Raw genomic sequence first — 22,238 nt, 5'->3', positions numbered from 1 at the left:
TATTTGTTTACAGAATTTAATTTATGCTATTTAAAAAAAGAGAGAGGATTTCTGCTTAACTGTCATGAAAATAATATAACAATGTAAATTTACAGTAAATATCCTTAAAATCCTGCATTTTTATGCAAAATATATTTGTATTCAGAAAGACATATAAAACATTGTCATAGTGATCTTTACCATGTTTAGGTTGTGAAAAATGGCAGAAGCTTGTGAGCTTTTTTAGTTCCACATTTAAAGCATTTGAGGTTTATTTGTTCAGCTCCCTGTAAAAAGGTACACTCCATTTTTTTATGATTGTAAATATTTGACACCATCAGCATTTTATTTCACAGATTTCAGCTTTTTATAATTTAATATACAGCACAAACACACTAACACAATATGAAATGAGCTCAGTCTCTGTCTAGACACCAGCGTATGTGCCATTGTAGAAGAAAGGCTTGTCTGAGACACAGTGACCTACGACCTCTGGAGTCCATCTCTGAACCTTCGGCTGACCCTTCTCATCTGGTCGCACAATAACCGTGCTGCGGGACGCGAGCGAGGGGTCCTCATCGAAAAAATTGAAGGGACGCAGGAAGAATCCCACCGCGTTTCCTGGAGTCGCTGTGTTGGGAATGTCTTCAGAATGAGGAATGTGTAAGAATCCCACCGTCACCCAGGCAACCAAATCCTGCCAAGAAACATATAATTGAGTCAATTGTGTATTTTTAGATTTTTATATATTTTTGTCTAGTAGTTTACCTACTGCCAGTTAGGGGTATTATTGTCAATTAAAACAAACTATTAAAAACATTTTTGTTCATTGAAATAAAATAAACATTAACTGAAATAAAATAAATAAAATAAAACTTAAATTAAAATGTAAGCTGAATTACTAAAATGACCAATAAAATTAATAAAAACGAGACATATTTAAAACACACACAAATTACTAAATTACTAAAACTTGAAAAAAAAATGGAATATCTAAAAATGTAAACTAATTCTAAATAATAAAAACTATACTAGTATATTGATAATAAAACCACACTTAAATCATTTAAATAACACTTTTTTTGTTTTATTGACATTGATTTAAGTAGAATTTTTTATTTTTTTGCAGTTCCTGTTCCATGTGATTCAGAGTTTTGGGCATTCAGAGTTACAATGAGTTTGATTGATGTTTCCATTTATCTTAATCTGTTATTCTGTTTATATTCGTTTACAACATTTTGAGTTACTGCATTAGTTAAACTGATTAATTATTTGATAATCTGGCAGTTTGTCATCTCTTATCAGCGTCAAGCAAATTGTGTATATTTACTATTTAAATACAGTAATTGGTGTTCAACTATTTTGAATAGTTGGTAATAGCTTTTTTGTCATCAAATTTTATTCATACACCTGTGTAAATGCTGATTGTGTTGGCTTTGTGTCTACTTTTTAGTGCCCATGAGGACCCGTTTGAACTGCATGTGGTCCATTTGGAATTGGAGGTCAAACTCAAGTCTCTATAAGTCATCTGTGTACCTGGTTAACTATGTTTTCATTGTTGCGAATGAATTCCTCAAAGGAAACAACAGGCTCCCAAGGGTCATGCTGAGTGTAGATGCTAGAGCTGGTGGCCTCATTGTCCTTGTGTCTGGTTACAGCCAACGGGTATCTGCAATCAACAAAATCAAAAAGATTTGCTCAAAAATAGTGTGTAAAAGAGAAAAATGTGTTATTCCTTTTAAATTAATTGCTGAGGCCCACCTTGACCACGTAATACCATTTTCCTCCCTCCAGCCCCGGGGCAAAACGCTGTTAGCATGCGAGTTATACTGGATCCGATAGCCCTTCTTATGTCCCCACTTGTTGTTTTGTTTGGGATTGTAGAAGTGCAAGTATTTGGGAAACTTCTTGCCAAATCGGAAGGCAGCACTACGTTCAGTTTCATGCTGAGTCCTATGCAGTTTTGATTGCACAATGGAGTGTCCTGGGCTCCAGGGGTTGGTAAAGTTAACATATTTCAGATCAATGGTTTCAAAGCTGTTGTCCCTCCCTGTACAAAAAGAAAGAGCAGAATTATCTCTATTCAGTGAAACATGTTATGCAGTTGGCTTATATTTGCCACCTATGGTGTTGTAATTTGTGCACAGAGATCACAAAATAGATTGTTATTTGACTTCAGATTGTACACTGATAACAAAGCAAGAGCTAAACTCACCTGCAATGTCAAGGTCCACTTTGTAATGAATTAGATGGGTGTGCAAGTTGCCAAGAACATAGTTGTAAACCCTGGTTCCATAGTTCAGTCCATTTTCCGTGAAGAACGTTGCATGGATGTACCCAGTCGCACTCACTCTAGACTCCATTACGCCATTCTGGTAGAAGACAAAGTCCCAGATGTAGTCATAGTTGTACACCGTAGATGTAGTTCTGATCACCAGAACATGGTTTTCCAAGCCTCCATAGAAATTGTAGCCTCCTTGGAAGTTGCTATTGAAGTGTCTCCTCAGAGGAAGCGCTGTGGTCATTTCAAAAATGCAAAGTGCGTTTCTGTAACGCACAGGTTTGTCTGTGTCATAGTAATGATAAAGGTCCACAAAATGAGCAATTTCTGGACAGTCGATACCAGGTGCCAACTCATAATCCGAAGTGCCCATCGCCCATCCGGCATCAATGTATTTGGTCTGCATGGCAGCCGGAGAATCTCCGGAGTAGAAGGCAATGGCCTCCTGCAGTGCGATTTCATAAGCAATTCTCTCCCCGTTGAAGCGAAGGTCAAAGATCTGCAACCCGGCCGAAGAGCGAACCCGATATGCAAAAGACCATCCGGCATATTCCACAAAGTTCCCATCCACCTGGAATCTCCGGCCTTGGGGTTCGACAAGCTTTGCACCATGAATGTTCGTCGGTGTATTCATGTGTCCACGAGGAATGAAGGTTGAAAAAAGATCCTCATCGTCATGCTCCTGCAGCTTGAGTTTATCGATCATCCCCTTCTCATACTTCTCCACAAGTTCCTCCAAGCTGTCGAAATACTGCCTATTGTACCACACCTTCTCCACCGTCCACTTTTCATGATCCAAATCTTTGTGGTTAACGAGGACCTCGAAGCCCACCGGGTGGATGAAGTAGCCCTCCACAAACTTCTGCAGCATGATCCACGTCCTTCTCTCTCCTGGGGCCAACCCACGAGGAGCGATGTCTGAGAAGGTCAAGCAACGATTAGTGCAGTTACCGTAAGTAAACCCAGTGCTCTCTTGCAGAATATTGTTTGCTTTAGCTCCTACTTTCTCCAGAACCCCATTGAGATGCTCGTACTCCACAGTGGAGATCGGCCTGGACTCGAAACGGATTGGACGGTCACCCTTAAACGTCTTCACCTGGTAAGACCTCGGGAAAGGTAGGGGTCCGACGATGTACTCCGTAACATTTGGCACCGCCTGGTTGCCGAACTGCACCACCACACGTGCCTGCCGTGAAGGTCTCGCCTGTCCTCTGTCCAGCGCACGGAGCGCCTCGTGCTTGCGAGGAACGTGCAGCTCCATAAGGAGGATGCTGTTCTTCTTGAGGGACTTGTCTCGTGCCGAGGTGAGGCCCAGCTCGCTGCAGGAGTAGAGGTAGTCTCTCACGGCGTTCATCTCTTGGGGAGTGAGATCGGCAAACATTGCAGCTCCATGAAGAGCCCACTCTCGACTTCTTGACGAAGCGGTGGACGTAGCTAGAGAAGCCAGGAGCAGCATCCAGGAGAACCACATCTTGGCTCCTGCAAAATAAACAAGCCATGTCACATCACTTTAGTTTTCAGGTTTATTATACTAATTTTAACAAACTTGTGTGTTGGTCCCCATCAAGCTTCCTAGCTACCTTAACCAGCAACCTTAAAGCACTCCACCAGCCATGCTGGTTCATCATCAGTTGTTTTTACTTGTGATGAACCAGCATGGCTACGATTGTCCAACAGTTACTCAAACACCAAACCAGCAATAACCAGCCTAGACCAACATAGAAATTCATGCTAGTTTAGTTGACCTACTCTTTATGTTTCTGCTGCATCTACTGAGACCAACATTTCTAACACAAAACTGCCCCCCCCCCAAAAAAAAAATCCCATATGCCAAATTCTGTCTATCTGTCTATCTCTCTGTGTGTCTGTCTGTCCTTAACTTCAACCTATTGTAAATTCTCAGACTTAGTAACGCCAACGTAAAGTCTTTCAAACTTTCCTATCTATTTTAAGCTGCTCTTGTAAGCATAGGTTATCATTTCTAGAGCGCCTCCCCCTTGGAATCAGTGTGTTCTTTGCACAGAAAATCTGAACCAAATTACAGTAATAAAGATACAAGTATGGTGTGAGCCAACACCTCTCTCTTCCTCACAGCTTCCTGCTTGTTTTTCCTCTGTCTTCCTTGACTTGGATGAGAAACAGATGAACCAATATGCTGTATTTAATTACCCCAGTGAGGGCTGTTAGCAATCTTCCTTCAGCTGTAATAGGCAATTCTTAAGCTGATGTTGTTTTTCCGCCACCCAAAAGCTATTATGTTTTTCAGGGTCTTCTTTGCTATACAAAATGTCACTGTGTTCTTTCTGCATTTGGCACAATCTATTTCTAACATTTTCTGCAGCAGTGTCGATTCAATTGCACTATTATGTAACCCTCCTTTGCATAAAGGTCCAGTGACTCACCTTGTAATTAGAATAAAAATGAGCGCCTAATGAAAGCGGCAGATATTAAAAATCAATGAACGAGCTTACCTTCAGTGACTGTTTCAAAGCGTGCAGGATGGATAAATTCACCCCAAACGTGTGGCTGCTACAGCTGCAATGTGTTTTTTGGATCAGCCAGTGGATGCAGTCCTCTTCTGAATCGTACAGCTCTGATGTTTCTGCTTTTATCAACCACCCACCTCTCTTGAACAGAAGGTGATTGGCCAGCTAAAGGCCATAAAACTTCAGAAGAACAAAGCAAGAGATGATTAATGGGTTTGCTTGCATTATCAGTGCACATTTGTGGATTTTTCACAGGGTATCAGACTATCACAATCTGTTTCAGTGTAAAATTGAGAATTAATACCAGACAGCTGCATGCCGACAGGTGTTTGCACTGTTTATATGTAACACATATATTGCATTTTGGTCAATTTGCAGATATCAGGAAGAAAAATTAGAAGGTTTGTACATTTTTCTTTTTGTCCATTCCACATTAATATTATCTCGTCTTCAGCACCCCACCTTTTTCTGGTCTCTTTTATCTCATATTTTCCTCAATTATATCAATATTTTAACAAAACAATACACCTTTAGTAATATAGTTTTGGGCACACATATTGCAACTGGTCATGACATACGGTGCACTATATCATTGCAATATATTCATGTGGAATTTACCCTTTCTGCATTAGAAAATGCATTATGCACTATGGAATATGTGGAATATGCAACATGGGGAAACAATGAAATATACAGAATTATATACAGTTAGATAAATAATGCAATGTAAATGTACAGCATAATGCAAAATGAAAAGATCATGTAAAACAACTATGGCATGAAAAGATGCCAATAACAACATCTGTAATTTGAATGTGGTATAGTCAAATTACTAGCAGTTAACAACGGGTGCATGTTGAATGTTTCCATACACGGTTATTGCATGTTATTGCTTCCCGAGTTTAGGTGCAGTCTTCACACTTTCAGGTAAGACACTTACAAACTAAATGTTAACAGATGGTCTCTTTTATCTCATATTTTCCTCAATTATATCAATATTTTAACAAAACAATACACCTTTAGTAATATAGTTTTGGGCACACATATTGCAACTGGTCATGACATATGGTGCACTATATCATTGCAATATATTCATGTGGAATTTACCCTTTCTGCATTAGAAAATGCATTATGCATTATGGAATATGTGGAATATGCAACATGGGGAAACAATGAAATATACAGAATTATATACAGTTAGATAAATAATGCAATGTAAATGTACAGCATAATGCAAAATGAAAAGATCATGTAAAACAACTATGGCATGAAAAGATGCCAATAACAACATCTGTAATTTGAATGTGGTATAGTCAAATTACTAGCAGTTAACAACAGGTGCATGTTGAATGTTTCCATACACGGTTATTGCATGTTATTGCTTCCCAAGTTTAGGTGCAGTCTTCACACTTTCAGGTAAGACACTTACAAGCTAAATGTTAACAGGATAAAATTCAGTGGACAACCCATAGTTATTCAACCGATGAAGCGAGACATATTACATTTCAAAGGTAAGTCCAGTTAAAATGTACCAGTGTCTATAAAGCAAATGTTTACAACAAGGAAATGAATGTAATGTGGAGTTATGATGAAACATAATAACAGGAAAAAGATTTCAAATAAAAACCCTGGTGAAGAAACTTTAAAATGCAGTTAACACATGTAATTCAGTTATATCAATACAGCTCATATGCATTTTTTTCAACAGGGCGAAACACAAATCTGACAGCTGAAGTGAATTACAGTGTGAGCAATGTGGGACTGGGAATTGGACAGACAGCTGAAGCTGTTATTGCACTGTAGTGGCTGTTAGTTTCCAACACAGAAATATGATCGTCAAAACCACCTGATATGAACCAGGCCATCATTACCCACCTAATGTGAGACTCTTATGGTTAATTATTAGCTTGAGTCTTTCATAACCCTAGCTTGCAGAGAGCTTAATGACAAGCACTTAAATCACCATCTGAAAGTAGTAATCTGTTATATATGCAGTATTTATATTACTGTCTTAAGTTTATAAGTTCTTTTCTGCTGGCCCTCGGTTTTATGAGACCATATCTGTGTTATGTTTAAACTGCAACAGTTTTACTTCAGATATAATAATTATAATCAGGTTTCTGGCTTTACAAATATTAACACATATGCCTTGGCTGTATACATTTTTGTGATGCAGATGTTTAGCTGGAAAGACGTTAAAAACAACGCTCAAATAGCCTATTGATAAAAAGCTCAAAAGAAGGGCAAGTGAGACAAATAAACCTCGACTTATGCTGTCCAAATCTCCGTGAAGTATACTGTAGTTTATTTATTTCAAACTCTGATTCATTATTCGAAAATATATATATATATATTTTTTTCCAAGCATCATGGTTGAAACACAATAAAAGTGTATGATTTTTTTAATCCCAGGAACAAACTAATGCAGAGGCTTGTAAATGTAGCAATACACAGTCCATGTCAAACAAAATTAAAATGAAATGCTTGTTTTGGAAACAAACTGATACTTTTACTCTCCAAGGTTGTATAATGTTACAATTGTCTAGTTCTGTTGAATATAAATGCTACTTTTCCGTCTATCAGAACAATCCTTTGCAGTAATGCCAGCTATGATAAACCGGAGATACTCATCCATCATTTTATTGAGATATTCAGGTAAGATTTCATCTCATGCTTTCAATAATATTTTTTTCTCATGATTAATGAAGAATGCATTCAATGCATTAACCATTTTAGCCTTTTCTTCTAATTTGCCAGTTTCAGATCCTTCACCCTTCTGCAGATCAAACTGATGTTTGACAGACATTTTATGTCTATTTCTCAAACTGGAGACTGCATGTGCCGTTTGCTTTAGTTATTGTGCATCTGTGCCATCCACATCTCTTTCTCATACAAAACATAATCATTTGTCTAATAAGAAGACAGTATAGTAAGGTAAAATATGCTGACTCCCAAAACAGAGGCTGTTCTGGAAGGTAAGATTCCTTATTTAAGCCAATGACGGAGTAAGTTTTTAACTTTCCACTAGTGTTAAAAAATGGAAATGCAAACCTAATCTCAAACAAATGGATCAGTGTTTGAATTGCTCTTGTTTACACCCTTTAGGAAGTCAAACCAACTAACCTATAGTGACTCTACATGTCAAACTGGGATTAGAGGAAGTCTTTGACATGCAAAAGAGTCAAACCTCCCCTAAAGGTCAGAGGTCACTCGTTCAAGCACAATATTGTATGGATTGTATGAAAATTGGATGGATTCATAAGCTAATGTTGCTATATCACGCCGCTCAAACAAATGGATCGATATTTGAAACTCTCTTGTTTACACTCTGTAGGAAGTCAAATCGACTTACTCTACATGTTAATCTGGATTTGGAGGAAGTAGCCTATTGTAATATGGAGAAAAGACAAATTTTCCCTAAAGAACAGAGGATCCTCATTCAAGCGATTCGCGCTCCACCGTCCCGATCTAAATTAAATGATTCACGATCTGCGTTTTGAAGTCCCAATCTGAATCAAAAGATTCATCAAAACAGTGAATCATTATGCGACGCAATGGTTTAACTGATTTTGAGTTTCGAAAAGCTGTTTTATCCAACACTACATGCTTTTTAAAATCATTACAAGCAATGTCGAAATTTTTCTGGATTTGGAGGAAGTAGCCTATTGTAATATGGAGAAAAGACAAATATTCCCTAAAGAACAGCGGATCCTCATTCAAGCGATTCGTGCTCCGCAGTCCCGATCTAAATTAAATGATTCACGATCTGCATTTTGAAGTCCCAATCTGAATCAAAAGATTCATCAAAACAGTGAATCATTATGCGACGCAATGGTTTAACTGATTTTGAGTTTCGAAAAGCTGTTTTATCCAACACTACATGCTTTTTAAAATCATTACAAATGATTTGTTAATGAGTCGAGTTTGAGTTTTAATCAGTTGGATCGTGTTTAAACGACACTGTCAGTACTACTACTGGCTTATCTCACTAGTTTTATGACATTAAGTGAAAAAGCATGATGTTTACAAACAAAACAAAATCCAGTCATCTCATACCATTGAAGTGAATGTTGAACAGTGCGCTGTTATATATGGTAATATCAGTGGTATACTTCAGATGCTGCCGAAATTACAACCACAGTGGTTACATATACATATATTTAATTGTTTGATTAAAATTATTGCTAGAGACAATTTAGTAGTGACTGGATATTGGTAGGGACACAGCGTTCTACACCCTTGGCTCCTGAGAACAAAATGTTGTTTTAAGATCTTCGCAAACTTATTCCTTCACCTTCATTTATTCCTGTATTGCTCTTTATGCTCATTTTATTATTTGAAATCCATAACGCAGTAGATATGTCTCAGTTTTCATTCTTTTCCATAGGCTTTTGTATAGTTCTTACGTCAGGCTATGTGTTGGTTGGTAGGTTTTAAAGAAACACAAACCTCATTCACTCATTCAACCTCAATATTGTACAGATATTGGATGGAAAAACTGGATGGAATCATAAGACTTTCACTTCTGTACCACTAGTGTTAACAAATGAAATGCAAACCTAATGTTGCTCAAACAAATGGTTCAATGTTTGAACCTCTCTTGTTTGCACTCTTACCGACTAACAGTGACTCTACTGCGATTGGAGGAAGTATTTTAACATGGAAAACCTCCTGTAAAGGTCAGAGGTCACACGTCCAAACACAATACTGCATTGATCTTGGATGGAAAGACATACACTGCTCCTTACACTCATAAGATTCATCAAAACAGTGAATCATTATGCGACGCAATGGTTTAACTGATTTTGAGTTTCGAAAAGCTGTTTTATCCAACACTACATGCTTTTTAAAATCATTACAAGCAATGTCGAAATTTTAAAATGAATGGCTCTTTTGATCTGTTTTTGCTAGTGAATCGAGTTTGAGTTTTAATCAGTTGGAGTGGTTCCAGCCATGTTTACACGACACTGTCAGTACTACTACTGGCTTATCTCACTAGTTTTATGACATTAAGTGAAAAAGCATGATGTTTACAAACAAAACAAAATCCAGTCATCTCATACCATTGAAGTGAATGTTGAACAGTGCGCTGTTATATATGGTAATATCAGTGGTATACTTCAGATGCTGCCGAAATTACAACCACAGTGGTTACATATACATATATTTAATTGTTTGATTAAAATTATTGCTAGAGACAATTTAGTAGTGACTGGATATTGGTAGGGACACAGCGTTCTACACCCTTGGCTCCTGAGAACAAAATGTTGTTTTAAGATCTTCGCAAACTTATTCCTTCACCTTCATTTATTCCTGTATTGCTCTTTATGCTCATTTTATTATTTGAAATCCATAACGCAGTAGATATGTCTCAGTTTTCATTCTTTTCCATAGGCTTTTGTATAGTTCTTACGTCAGGCTATGTGTTGGTTGGTAGGTTTTAAAGAAACACAAACCTCATTCACTCATTCAACCTCAATATTGTACAGATATTGGATGGAAAAACTGGATGGAATCATAAGACTTTCACTTCTGTACCACTAGTGTTAACAAATGAAATGCAAACCTAATGTTGCTCAAACAAATGGTTCAATGTTTGAACCTCTCTTGTTTGCACTCTTACCGACTAACAGTGACTCTACTGCGATTGGAGGAAGTATTTTAACATGGAAAACCTCCTGTAAAGGTCAGAGGTCACACGTTCAAACACAATACTGCATTGATCTTGGATGGAAAGACATACACTGCTCCTTACACTCATATTCTTCTTCTTCACTGAATGCACAATTTTCTATCATTAAAGAGCATCCTAAAAAGGGATCTTCTCCAACTGTAGGAAATGTTGGATGGTGGCAGCTGTGTTTGTGTCTGGACACCCCCAAATCTCTTCTGAAGCTCTGGGCCAGTGATGTTAGTTGCATTTACATGCCCCCTGGTCCTCACCTATTGACTTACTTTATTAAATAAACGCCCCTGAAATCCTTCCACCAAAGTGAGTCTTTATAGGATTAGACTTGCACAAACAGCCCTCCATCAGAGGGATCTACTGCTAACTTCACTACCCCCTTCCTCAGTTGGGACGGAGCACTACTAAACATTGGCGTCACCAAACGACGAGCTAATGCATGCATCTACAGCTGTGACCCACCGGACTTTCCACCAATGACACGCCTTACACCTGCTGCCATGGGCCTGTCCATACTCATTTCCATAGGCTTTTGTATAGTTCTTACGTCAGGCTATGTGTTGGTTGGTAGGTTTTAAAGAAACACAAACCTCATTCACTCATTCAACCTCAATATTGTACAGATATTGGATGGAAAAACTGGATGGAATCATAAGACTTTCACTTCTGTACCACTAGTGTTAACAAATGAAATGCAAACCTAATGTTGCTCAAACAAATGGTTCAATGTTTGAACCTCTCTTGTTTGCACTCTTACCGACTAACAGTGACTCTACTGCGATTGGAGGAAGTATTTTAACATGGAAAACCTCCTGTAAAGGTCAGAGGTCACACGTTCAAACACAATACTGCATTGATCTTGGATGGAAAGACATACACTGCTCCTTACACTCTTCTTCTTCTTCACTGAATGCACAATTTTCTATCATTAAAGAGCATCCTAAAAAGGGATCTTCTCCAACTGTAGGAAATGTTGGATGGTGGCAGCTGTGTTTGTGTCTGGACACCCCCAAATCTCTTCTGAAGCTCTGGGCCAGTGATGTTAGTTGCATTTACATGCCCCTTGGTCCTCACCTATTGACTTACTTTATTAAATAAACGCCCCTGAAATCCTTCCACCAAAGTGAGTCTTTATAGGATTAGACTTGCACAAACAGCCCTCCATCAGAGGGATCTACTGCTAACTTCACTACCCCCTTCCTCGGTTGGGACGGAGCACTACTAAACATTGGCGTCACCAAACGACGAGCTAATTGATGCATCTACAGCTGTGACCCACCGGACTTTCCACCAATGACACGCCTTACACCTGCTGCCATGGGCCTGTCCATACTCCTAATTACTAAGTAATTAGTTACTGTAATTTAATTACTTTTCCCTTGAAAAAGTAAAGTAATGGATTACTCTTATTTTTTCTGTAATTTAATTACAGTTACTTCTTATGTAACAACTTACTACTGTATATAGACTGTAGAACATTTATAAACAATAGTGGATTTAACATCAAAATGTAAAGTCTAACCCTAAAATGCACGCTTTTTATGGTATACCCTTCTCACTTTAAATACTTTGGTGAGTTAATAAGAATATTGGTAACACTTTAGTGTCCAATTTTCAGTATTAACTTGGTTATTAGCATGAATATTACTGGGATATTGGCTGTTTATTATTACTTAAAAAACATATATTAATGTCTTATTCTGCAAGACCTTATTCTAAATCTTTAATCCTACCCAATTCTTGAATTTAACTACTTTACTGAGTAATAAGCAGTAATTAGGAGTATATTGAGGCAAAAATCATAGTTAATAGTTAGTTAATAGTGAGAATTGGACCCTAATCTAAAGTGTGACCAGAATAATTTATGTAGTTATCTATTATTTATTTGAAAGAATTAAAAGAACTGTTTCATGCCTATCCTTGTATCATTAACTGGTTCAGCAAAAGTGTTTTGCAATACAATATGAACACAATAAGTACATTGTACTTAATTTTTTATGTAAGTACATAGTAGTTAAGGCCACTTAATATAAAGTGGGGCCGTAATACGTAATTAAATACTTTTTGGAGAGAGTAATTTGTACAGTAATCTAATTACACTGTTGAAGATGTAATTAGTAAATAATAATTAATTACTTTTTTAGAGTAACTTACCCAACACTGGTGTTTAGGTTGTACAGTAATCTAATTACACTGTTGAAGATGTAATTAGTAACTAATAATTAATTACTTTTTTAGAGTAACTTACCCAACACTGGTGTTTAGGCACACTTAAAATGGTCTTTTAAACTAATTTCAAGCTTATAAACAAGCTTAAGCATATGAGAAACAAATTCTATCATGTGTCCAAATTTCTTACTGGTTTTAGTATATATTAAGTTTACTGTATCGTTTAGATCTAAATAAATATTTTCATTTCGTCCTCAGATAATTTAATTAATTCTTTAATTGCAGTTTCTTGACTTGATGGTGAAGAACTTCAGCTCTTCAGAGACACAATGAAGTTTCTGCTCGTGTCTCTGCTGGGGTTTAATCTGGTCGTGGTCATGGGGTGAGATGTTTTACTACAGCCTAACATTAAAAAATACAAATGATTTCACATTTTTAAATTGTACCATTTGTTTGTTAGCTTAGTTAATCTTAGGGTTAGTGATTTAAACAAACCCCTAATAATAAGTAACTTTAGCACAGGAATTGTAAAATTAATTATAATCTCATTGGTCACTGATGAACTCTTCTTTGATTCAGGCACTGGTGTGAACGTGTGGTGGAGGAGAAGGTGGAGAGGTTGGTCTCCCCCCGTGTTCAGCGTGAGGTGGAATGTTCTGCCGTCTATCAGTTCAACACTCAGGGCTGGAGGCTGGATGTGGAGCGAATGAGGCACGAACACGGAGGAGACGACGGCATCGCACTTTATTACAAGAGACAGGGACCTAAAGCTTCCTGTTACATATTCAAGTGAGGAAAACATCAGTATCCCACACTGAAAAAAAAAATCTGTGACATTTACTGTAAAATTACATTAAATGTAATTACATTTATTCACCGTATATAGTATGGAAACGTACTGTTAACCAGTTAACAGGTTTTTACTGTAGCATTTTTACAGTCTTTTACTGTTAAAATCACAATCATTTTTTACAGTGCACTCATTCTGTCAGATCAGATACGTTTCCTCAGTTATGTCAAACATATGCATTAATATTAGGATTGTACAGACTGTAAAAAGGGGGGAAAAGTATAAACTGACTTTTTTGGTGTAACCTGGTGGCTCTCAACAAGGGGGCTTCAAGATTAGCAAGCTTTAAAATGAGCTAAAACAACTAAAACTCAAGATGAAAAGAGACATATTTCAGTGTTGGTAAAACCTGGATATATGAAAAACTTTTAAAAGTGCAATTTCTAGAAGATAATAAAATCTTGGAGTAGTGAAAATGTGCGTATTTGTCATCAGAATTCCTAGAAATATATTTTGACTTAATTTAATGTTTTTGTAGAATGAATCACACAGTCTTTTTAAAACATGCATTGATCAGACTGTCCACCAAAATCGAAAGGAATTATTTTTTATAGATATTTTTTGACATATTTTTGCCACATAATTCTTAATATTGTACTATTGTTGTAAAGTTACTGTGCTATTTATATTCAAATGTGTAATTAAATTGACAGATATTAACCCCTTTTTTTTACTAAATCACGTTGTTACTCGTTGTGTCCTTTTATCTTACACCTTTCACCCTATGATTATTCAGATATTGTAAGGATAGTCAAATCTAGCCTAAACCATGAAGTACTCACCTGCCTGAAGGTTGAAGTTCTTCAGGAATGATGCAGAAGACTCCCTTGTGGTTGTTCCTGTTTGAAGCTCAGTTTGTAATTATAAGTAAAGTCTCATGGGAGGCAATTGTAATTAATGTATTAATGTCTGTGACTCATGTCTAATAAGATGAATGTCCTTCCCCTGTCTGCATCTAGCACTCTTCCTCTTCTTCAATGTAGTGTTTGTCTGTCTCATCTCCGCTTGATGCTCTCTTCACCACTATGTACCTTCTTGTTATTAACATTTGTGGTTGATTACAGAGCATCAAACTCAGATATCTAACTTTCACAACTATTGCTTATTCATCCTAACAAAGCGAATATTGCAAGTGCAACCATTTTTTATATTAAAGCATGTATGGCATTAACCTAAAAACAAGCAAATAACATAACATTGAAACAGGTAAATAGCAATATCAATATCCAAAACAAAGTTATGACCACATCACATGTATGTGTTTTGTTGAGCGCTGGTGTTTTTGCCTCTCAGGCCTCCAGACATTGAGACAGAGACAGTGAACCGGACGGTCAGACAGTGTTGTGAAGGCTGGGCCGGACCTGACTGCTCACAGGGTGAGATCAGATGGATTTTCAGTCTACGTATGATATCAGATGTTGAATTTGTTGTAGAATATGCTCTTATTTCTCTTTCTACATTATGCAGAGGACGTCTTATTCATGCATTCGTGTATTTCTGGTCATACCTTTTCTGTCTATCTCTGTCCAGGGGTTGGTGCCCGGGGTCAGTGTTTCTCCACCTGGACGTGTGAGGAGTTTCCCGGGCTTCATAACACATCTCTGATGGCTCTGGAGCAGTGCTGCAGTAACCTGTGGGGCTTAAGCTGGAGAAACGCATCCGATCAGACCTGTCTGTCCTGCACCTACACGCTCCTGCCAGGTTATTAGTGTTCATCACATCACTCATAATGCATTTGAAATTCACTTAAAATATCCATCCATTTGTATTACACAGTTTTAGACAAAATAATAAACTTACTGTGATGCATATTTGTCATATAAATGAAAGAGGTCAGATTTCAACATGGCATTGTTTATCACTAACTAAACTTTAAAAATTACACCTAGTTTAACTTTAAAAACTTAAGCTCTGAAATTGCTGCCTGAAATAAAAAATTATCAAATTACACTAAACTGACTGAGTCTTGTACAACTTAAAAAACCAAGTTGGAATGGCTGTTCATTTTGATAAATAATTCTTTTGATAAGTTAAAATAGAAAAACATGTTGCCATGACTTATCGATTATTTCAATAATATCAAATAGATGCAGAAATTACCCTAGTTTAACTTTAAAAACTTAAGCTCTGAAATTGCTGCCTGAAATAAAAAATTATCAAATTACACTAAACTGACTGAGTCTTGTACAACTTAAAAAACCAAGTTGGAATGGCTGTTCATTTTGATAAATAATTCTTTTGATAAGTTAAAATGGAAAAACATGTTGCCATGACTTATCGATTATTTCAATAATATCAAATAGATGCAGAAATTATATAATAACATTTTCAATTATTTATTCAGTTAAAAAGCATGAACTTAGTAAAAAAAATATATAGCTAGATGACGAACAAGCAATATTAACATATTTAGTAACAATTTACATCTATTTGCTTTTATTAAAATAATTCTATATTCAAAAATGCATAATTCTGTTTTGCAGAAAAAAATAAAGTTAAAAAGTATGAGCATGTTCAAAATATAGCAGTGGAACTCTTTAACTAATTCAATTAGTTAAAATGTATGAAATTGAAACAAATTGAATTTATTGATATTGAAATATATAAGTATGCATATTTAAAACACGTTCAGTTTTTTAGTACTGTTACAGACATCTGATCTGTTTCATTCATGTATGACTGACAAGTAAGCATCACATTAAGGTTTTGTTTTGTTTTTTGTTAAAACTGTGTTATCCAAATTAACAAAAAATTAACATGCAATTCAAATACAAAAGTCTTAAATTTACAGCTACATATTTTCCTCAAACTATATATCCTGGTTCTTTACTGACTCAAATGCTGTCTCTCCTCAGACATCAGCTCTTCTCCTGTGGTTCGTGGAGGGCTGTTTCGCGGTGTTCGTGGTCTGCAGGCGTCTGGCACCTGTATGAGCTGGGGCGGGACACACTACCGCACCTTTGACCGGAAACACTTCCACTTCCAGGGTAGCTGCACGTACCTGCTGGCCTCATCCACTGACGGGACGTGGGCCGTGTATATGAGCACAGAGTGTGATCCTGCGGGACACTGCCGGAAGGTACAAACACACACTCGCTATGAGTTCATATTCACACACACCTGTTTTATATGTCTATAAAAGTCATCATGAACTCAAAATGGATCATATTTTCTTTCCTAATACTAGTTTCAGGTGCATAATTTGTTTATTCCAAATACTGTTCTATTCTAAAAATTCTATTTTGTCTTAATAATCTTTCATCAAAAGCATCCATCAAATTAATTCCTAATGGATTAAATCAAATTTCGTCCGACTCCTACATTTTATTTCTTGTTGAATATCTAGTCTGAAATATGTCACGTTCTGATGCAAAATTGGTTGCAAATGCCATTTCACGCAAATGAAATCAAAATGGACCTTATTTAAATTCTTAAAACTTGTTTCTAATCTTATTGGGCACAATTAATTTATTCTAAAGACTATTCCATTTTAAAAACATGTTCCTTTCATCTTCATTAATCTTTCATTAAAAAAAGTACATTTTTCCCAAAGACTTATCCTTTATCAAATGAATTCCTGATGGATAAAATCAAGTTTCATACTGCATTTTATTCCTTGTTAAAAACCCATTTTTGTCTGAAATGCTTCACATTCAGAGGCAAAATTGGTTACAACCTGCACTGAACACACTTACAGTATATTCACACACACATATATACATATACAGTCTATTAAACTCAACATAACGTCAAAATTGACCATATTTATTTTACTAATACTTGTTTCTGGTCTTATTTTGCATAATTTGCTTATCCTAAAGACCATTCTATTCTAAAAACAAGTTTTGTCATCATAATCTTTAATCAAAAAGTAACATTTTTGCAAAGACTTCTCCTTTAAAATTCAAAATCATTCCTTATAGATGAAGTTATGGATGAATGTGTATTCTAAACACATCTTTCATCGAAAATGAACCATTTCCAAAAAATTGTCCTTTACATGTATTTCATGTATTAAATCAAGTCCCACATTCTTGCTGAATATCCAGGTTTTCTGTAAAATACATCACATTCAGAGGTAAGTTTGGTTGCAAATGCTATTTCATGTTTCATGTTGACGCTTTGTTATGTTGAAATTGTTGCAGAGGTTCAGTTTAAAGTTTTAGCCTATATGACTATCTTTAGGAAACTTGTTTTGTCCCTTTGTTTGATGAAAAAAGAATCAGTCAGTTAAATTAATTTTTATACAATTAGCTCATATTCTCATCACACTCATTTTTGAATCTGGCTTCAGTTTGTTCCAGTTCATTATGAGCAGATATTCTTCTCAGATTATTTTCCAGCAAACAAAACAATCATTTATCAAAAATTGACATCTGCTTCTACAGAAAACAATGAAACCAAAAAGCCAGAAACTTGGCAGCTTGTGTTGAACATCAGTCACACACAAAGCATATAATAGGTTTTGGGAGTTTGGGATATGATCATCATTCTTTATGTTGAGTATGGTTGTTTTTTGTGTTTTGTGCAGCGTCCAGCAGTAATTGCAGGCAGCCGGTGGTTCTGGCTGATGTTTATGTGGTTGTTTTGTGTTTTAGGGACTGCGGTTGATGTTGGGTCTTGGCTTGGTGTCCATACATAAAACCAATATGACTGTTAATGGTTTAACACTACCGCAGGGTGAACCTCTCTTCCAAAACGGTATGAAAAACACAGAGCTACTTTCATAACTACGACTACAGTATATCATGTTATGTATCGCAGTTTCAAAACTCATCTTTATCCAATGGCATAAGTTTGATGCAGTTTATGTTAGATTTATATCCTCTTATAGTTTTAGAAATATTTTGAATAAGCTTCTATTTTAATGATTTCAGGTTTATTTATTTATTTTAATTTTAGTTTTTTTATGTGCTTTTGTCATTTTTATTATTTGTAATATTATTAATGAATATTATTTGTAATAGTATTAATTAGGTTTCATTTATTTTTATTTCAGATTTAGTTTTACTTCTAGTTCGTAATTTTAGTGCTTGTACGTTTTTGGTTTAGTTGCAAAGGCAACATTTTTATTTAGTTTTTTAGTTTTTCATCTAAAATGTTCTTTTCTTTCAGTGTTTTTATTTTCTAAAGCACATTTATAAAAATACTTAAATGTCCTAACTGAACTATGGCCTAATCCTGGCTTAACCTAAACCCTGTCTGCATGTGAAACCAGGCCATTATGTTTTATTTTAATGAACAAAAATGCTGTTAATAGCTTTAGTTCTAGTTTTTGATTTAGTTAACGATAATAACCCTGACTTTCTTTTTGAACAATGGCACAAGGCAGAATGGAGTATTTCTATTCTCAAAGAGGTCATTTTGGGAAGTTATTACATTTGATGTTATTTACGAAGCATATGTGTATGTATTCTGTGTGATGAAAGTGTGTTTCTTGTGCCGTCAGGAGTCAGCGTTCACTGGCTGGGTGACTTTGTGTTTGTGGAGAGTGGTTTGGGTGTCAGACTGAAGTTTGACATGGAGAACACGGTGTATCTGACCGTTACCGCTGAACACCTCACTGCCACCAGGGGGCTTTGCGGCGATTATAACAACAACCCAGATGGTTAGAACGTTTGGCCTGGTTTGACTTAATTGCAAAATCTGACATTACACTCTTTTCATGCATTTCTAATGCACTGTATACTTGCAGTATTTTACATGCAATATGCAATGCAATGTTTATATTTCATACAGATGACTTCACTACCAGCAGTGGAAGTGTGTCTCCGTATGCTGCCAGCTTTGGAAACTCATGGCGTGTTCAAGATCAGCAAGGCCAGGTGGGAAACATTTTTTTTTTTGATACAATTGGAATAAACTAAAATTCTTTCTAAATAGCAATAGCATTTTTTTTAAAAAAGGTTTCTAAATAGCATTGCTCATGTTTACATAATCATATATTTTTATAAATATCCATATACCCTGTTTTGGATGGAAGCATACAGTAACTGTCCAAATAGAGTTGAGTTAAAGTCACAATAGCATTGTTGCTGTGTTCAACACACACTCATACAAAAAGCTAAATGAATAAATAAATATTTCATTAAAATAAATAAATAGATTCAAATAATAAAATCGATATCGGCTGATAAAAGCTGTCCAAGTTTAAGCAATAATAACACAGTAATGCAGCATCTTTAATGCAGGTTCTATTTGACCCTATAAATCACCCTCAGTTCAAGCCGGGTTGCCAGATTTTTTATTTTACCTTCACCTAACATTATTTGTAATGCACCTCATCCAGTAATCGCAAAGAGCTTTTTTTTTAAGAAGTTGCACTTTATTACAAGTTATAGCATGAAATAAATATGAGTAAACATCATAAGGTACTATGTATTGTGAAATATGCTATATAAACGTAAACTGTATTGAATTAAAAACCTCTGGCCCAAAGCATTGTGGGTAGTGTAGTCTTATTGTTGTGATGTCTAACACACAGGTGTGTAGTGATGCAGCAGAGTTGGGTCACAGTTGTGATCTGTCCAGTGACGTTTCTCTCCGGCGGGACGCAGAAACAGCCTGTCACCGTCTCAAAGAGAGTCCGTTCTCACACTGCCATCACCAGGTTAGACTAAACTAAATATAAACTAGATCATTAAACTAACAGAGTTCAGGACTAACATCCTCTCGGTCTGCTCAGGTGGATCCCGGTCCGTATATCGACACGTGTCTGTATCTGTACTGCAGTGTGGATGTGAAGGACAGAGATACGGCAGTGTGCGACACGTTAGCCAGCTACGTGCGCGAGTGTGCGCAACAACACGTCATCATCCGCTGGAGGAGCGCCGGCTTCTGTGGTACTTCATACTTCAGCTTAAACTGACATCTGTTGGTTCATTTTGTAATATTCAATCATATTTTTTTGCAATTTTTAAAATATATTTTCACACAATCTGTCAAAAACATTGGATCATATTTCAACTTCATAAGATGATAGGAATTTTATGTTAGTTAAAAGTCAGAACAAGATTTAATTAACACTAATATAGGGTATTTTCGATGCTATTCATAGTGGATATTAGCATTTAAAAATCTCATGGTTAACATTATAATATAATTTTTTTCAGAATGCTTGCATACTACTGCATGTTATACTGTAGTCTGCATGCTATTATTATTAAATATTATATGTGAAACAGTGTAAGTTATGCAATGACAAATATTTCACACTGTTGCATGTTGTCACATGACCTGTTGCATAATATTTCTGTCGTATTTTTGTCTGAAATATTAATATGATTACTATGCATTTTTGTTTCAGTGTTGTATAAAAATGTCTTGTTTACACAACATTTTTACACAACAAATAGGAGTTGAATGCATTGCATTATGGGATACGGTATTCTATGGTTGCTAACTGACTAAAATAAGTTGAAGCACCAAAATTCAGGGTTATAATAGTTAACTAAATCATTTTCATTGCTTTAAATATAATAAACTTTAAATTAAATTAAATTAAATACAAAAATATTTTATTTCATCTAGTTGCCCAGGCAACATTACTCACTTTATCCTTTAATTTAGTTTAACTTGATGTCTAAAATAACTCAAATAGCTAAAAATGAAATAAAGATAAAATAAACAGTAAATAGTAAATTAAACTTAAATAGTAATATTGACAAAAAACTGACAATTTAAAAATAAATACTAATTAAAAATATGAATAAAAGTTGTAATAGTTTATAAATTATGCTAAATTAATAACAGTGGTATATACTGTAAAAATAGCATGATTAGATTAGCTTTCAATCCTTAAAGTGGATAAAAAAAGGAATGCCCTGAAACAAAAAAAAAATGCATTTATTAAAATATTTTTTGAATAAATAAAAATATATTTGTAATATATTTTAAGGCTATATATTTTTTCAAATATTTTTATATACAGGTGCATCTCAATAAATTAGAATGTCGTGGAAAAGTTCATTTATTTCAGTAATTCAACTCAAATTGTGAAACTCGTGTATTAAATAAATTCAATGCACACAGACTGAAGTAGTTTAAGTCTTTGGTTCTTTTAATTGTGATGATTTTGGCTCACATTTAACAAAAACCCACCAATTCACTATCTCAACAAATTAGAATACTTCATAAGACCAATAAAAAAAACAAGACAAAAAAAATTTCCACAACATTCTAATTTATTGAGATGCACCTGTATTCATTAAGTTTTAAATACCTACATTTATTTCCATCCGCAGAGCGTGTTTGTCCGAGCGGTCAGGTGTTCTCTGACTGTGTGTCGTCCTGTCCCCCCACCTGCTCGTCTCCTCGTCCTCCGGCGTCGGGTCAGTGTCGGGACGAGTGTGTGGGGGGGTGCGAGTGTCCCCCGGGTCTCTACCTGCATGCGGGTCAGTGTCTGCGACGGGACGACTGTCCCTGCTTCCACAGACGCCACAGCTACAGCGCAGGAGACGCCATCAGACAGCGCTGCAACACCTGGTGAGTCAAGCCTCACGCATGCAGACAGAAACCACTGTAGCCTGTGTGCTTCGGTTGAAGGTCCCTGTTACTATTTTTCCGTCTCCCAGTGTGTGTCGCGCCGGTCAGTGGGAATGTTCTGGAGAGAAGTGTGAAGCTCAGTGCGCTGTGATCGGAGCGATGCACATCACCACCTTCGATCAGAAGAGATACGGCCTGCAGGCCGGCGACTGCCGCTTCACAGCTGTAGAGGTCAGTGACCACGAGGAGACGGATCTACAGCTTCACTGTGTGTCTGAGATCATCTGAAAGCATCTCTCTGCT

The 22,238-nt window shown here is 36.1% G+C and overlaps 2 protein-coding genes across 2 annotated transcripts in view; one reads left to right on the top strand and one right to left on the bottom strand.

Annotated features, from left to right (window-relative positions):
• Positions 1-406: 406 nt before the first annotated feature.
• Positions 407-4,807, bottom strand: LOC107713450 (amiloride-sensitive amine oxidase [copper-containing]-like). The gene is made up of 5 exons (XM_016518951.1): positions 4,732-4,807; positions 2,195-3,739; positions 1,741-2,029; positions 1,516-1,648; positions 407-676 (listed from the first exon to the last, which is right to left on the bottom strand). Exons 2-5 carry the CDS (start codon positions 3,729-3,731, stop codon positions 407-409), a joined length of 2,229 nt encoding a protein of 742 aa, XP_016374437.1. The 5' UTR covers positions 3,732-3,739; positions 4,732-4,807.
• Positions 4,808-12,930: 8,123 nt separating this feature from the next.
• sspo (SCO-spondin) overlaps positions 12,931-22,238 on the top strand; it is an 89,255-nt gene continuing 79,947 nt past the window's right edge. The window contains 12 exon segments of the mRNA XM_016518895.1: positions 12,931-12,983; positions 13,181-13,390; positions 14,745-14,827; positions 14,982-15,152; positions 16,307-16,530; positions 18,050-18,152; positions 18,901-19,059; positions 19,191-19,276; positions 19,936-20,061; positions 20,137-20,293; positions 21,695-21,935; positions 22,025-22,166. Coding sequence (XP_016374381.1) covers positions 12,931-12,983; positions 13,181-13,390; positions 14,745-14,827; positions 14,982-15,152; positions 16,307-16,530; positions 18,050-18,152; positions 18,901-19,059; positions 19,191-19,276; positions 19,936-20,061; positions 20,137-20,293; positions 21,695-21,935; positions 22,025-22,166 — 1,755 coding nt within the window.

This window comes from Sinocyclocheilus rhinocerous, unplaced genomic scaffold, assembly GCF_001515625.1.
Source record: "Sinocyclocheilus rhinocerous isolate Xijiao unplaced genomic scaffold, SAMN03320098_v1.1 scaffold1575, whole genome shotgun sequence".
Classification (NCBI taxonomy): Eukaryota; Metazoa; Chordata; class Actinopteri; order Cypriniformes; family Cyprinidae; genus Sinocyclocheilus; species Sinocyclocheilus rhinocerous.
Note: the sequence above shows the minus strand (reverse complement) of the source record. Positions and strands in the feature narration are given on the sequence as shown.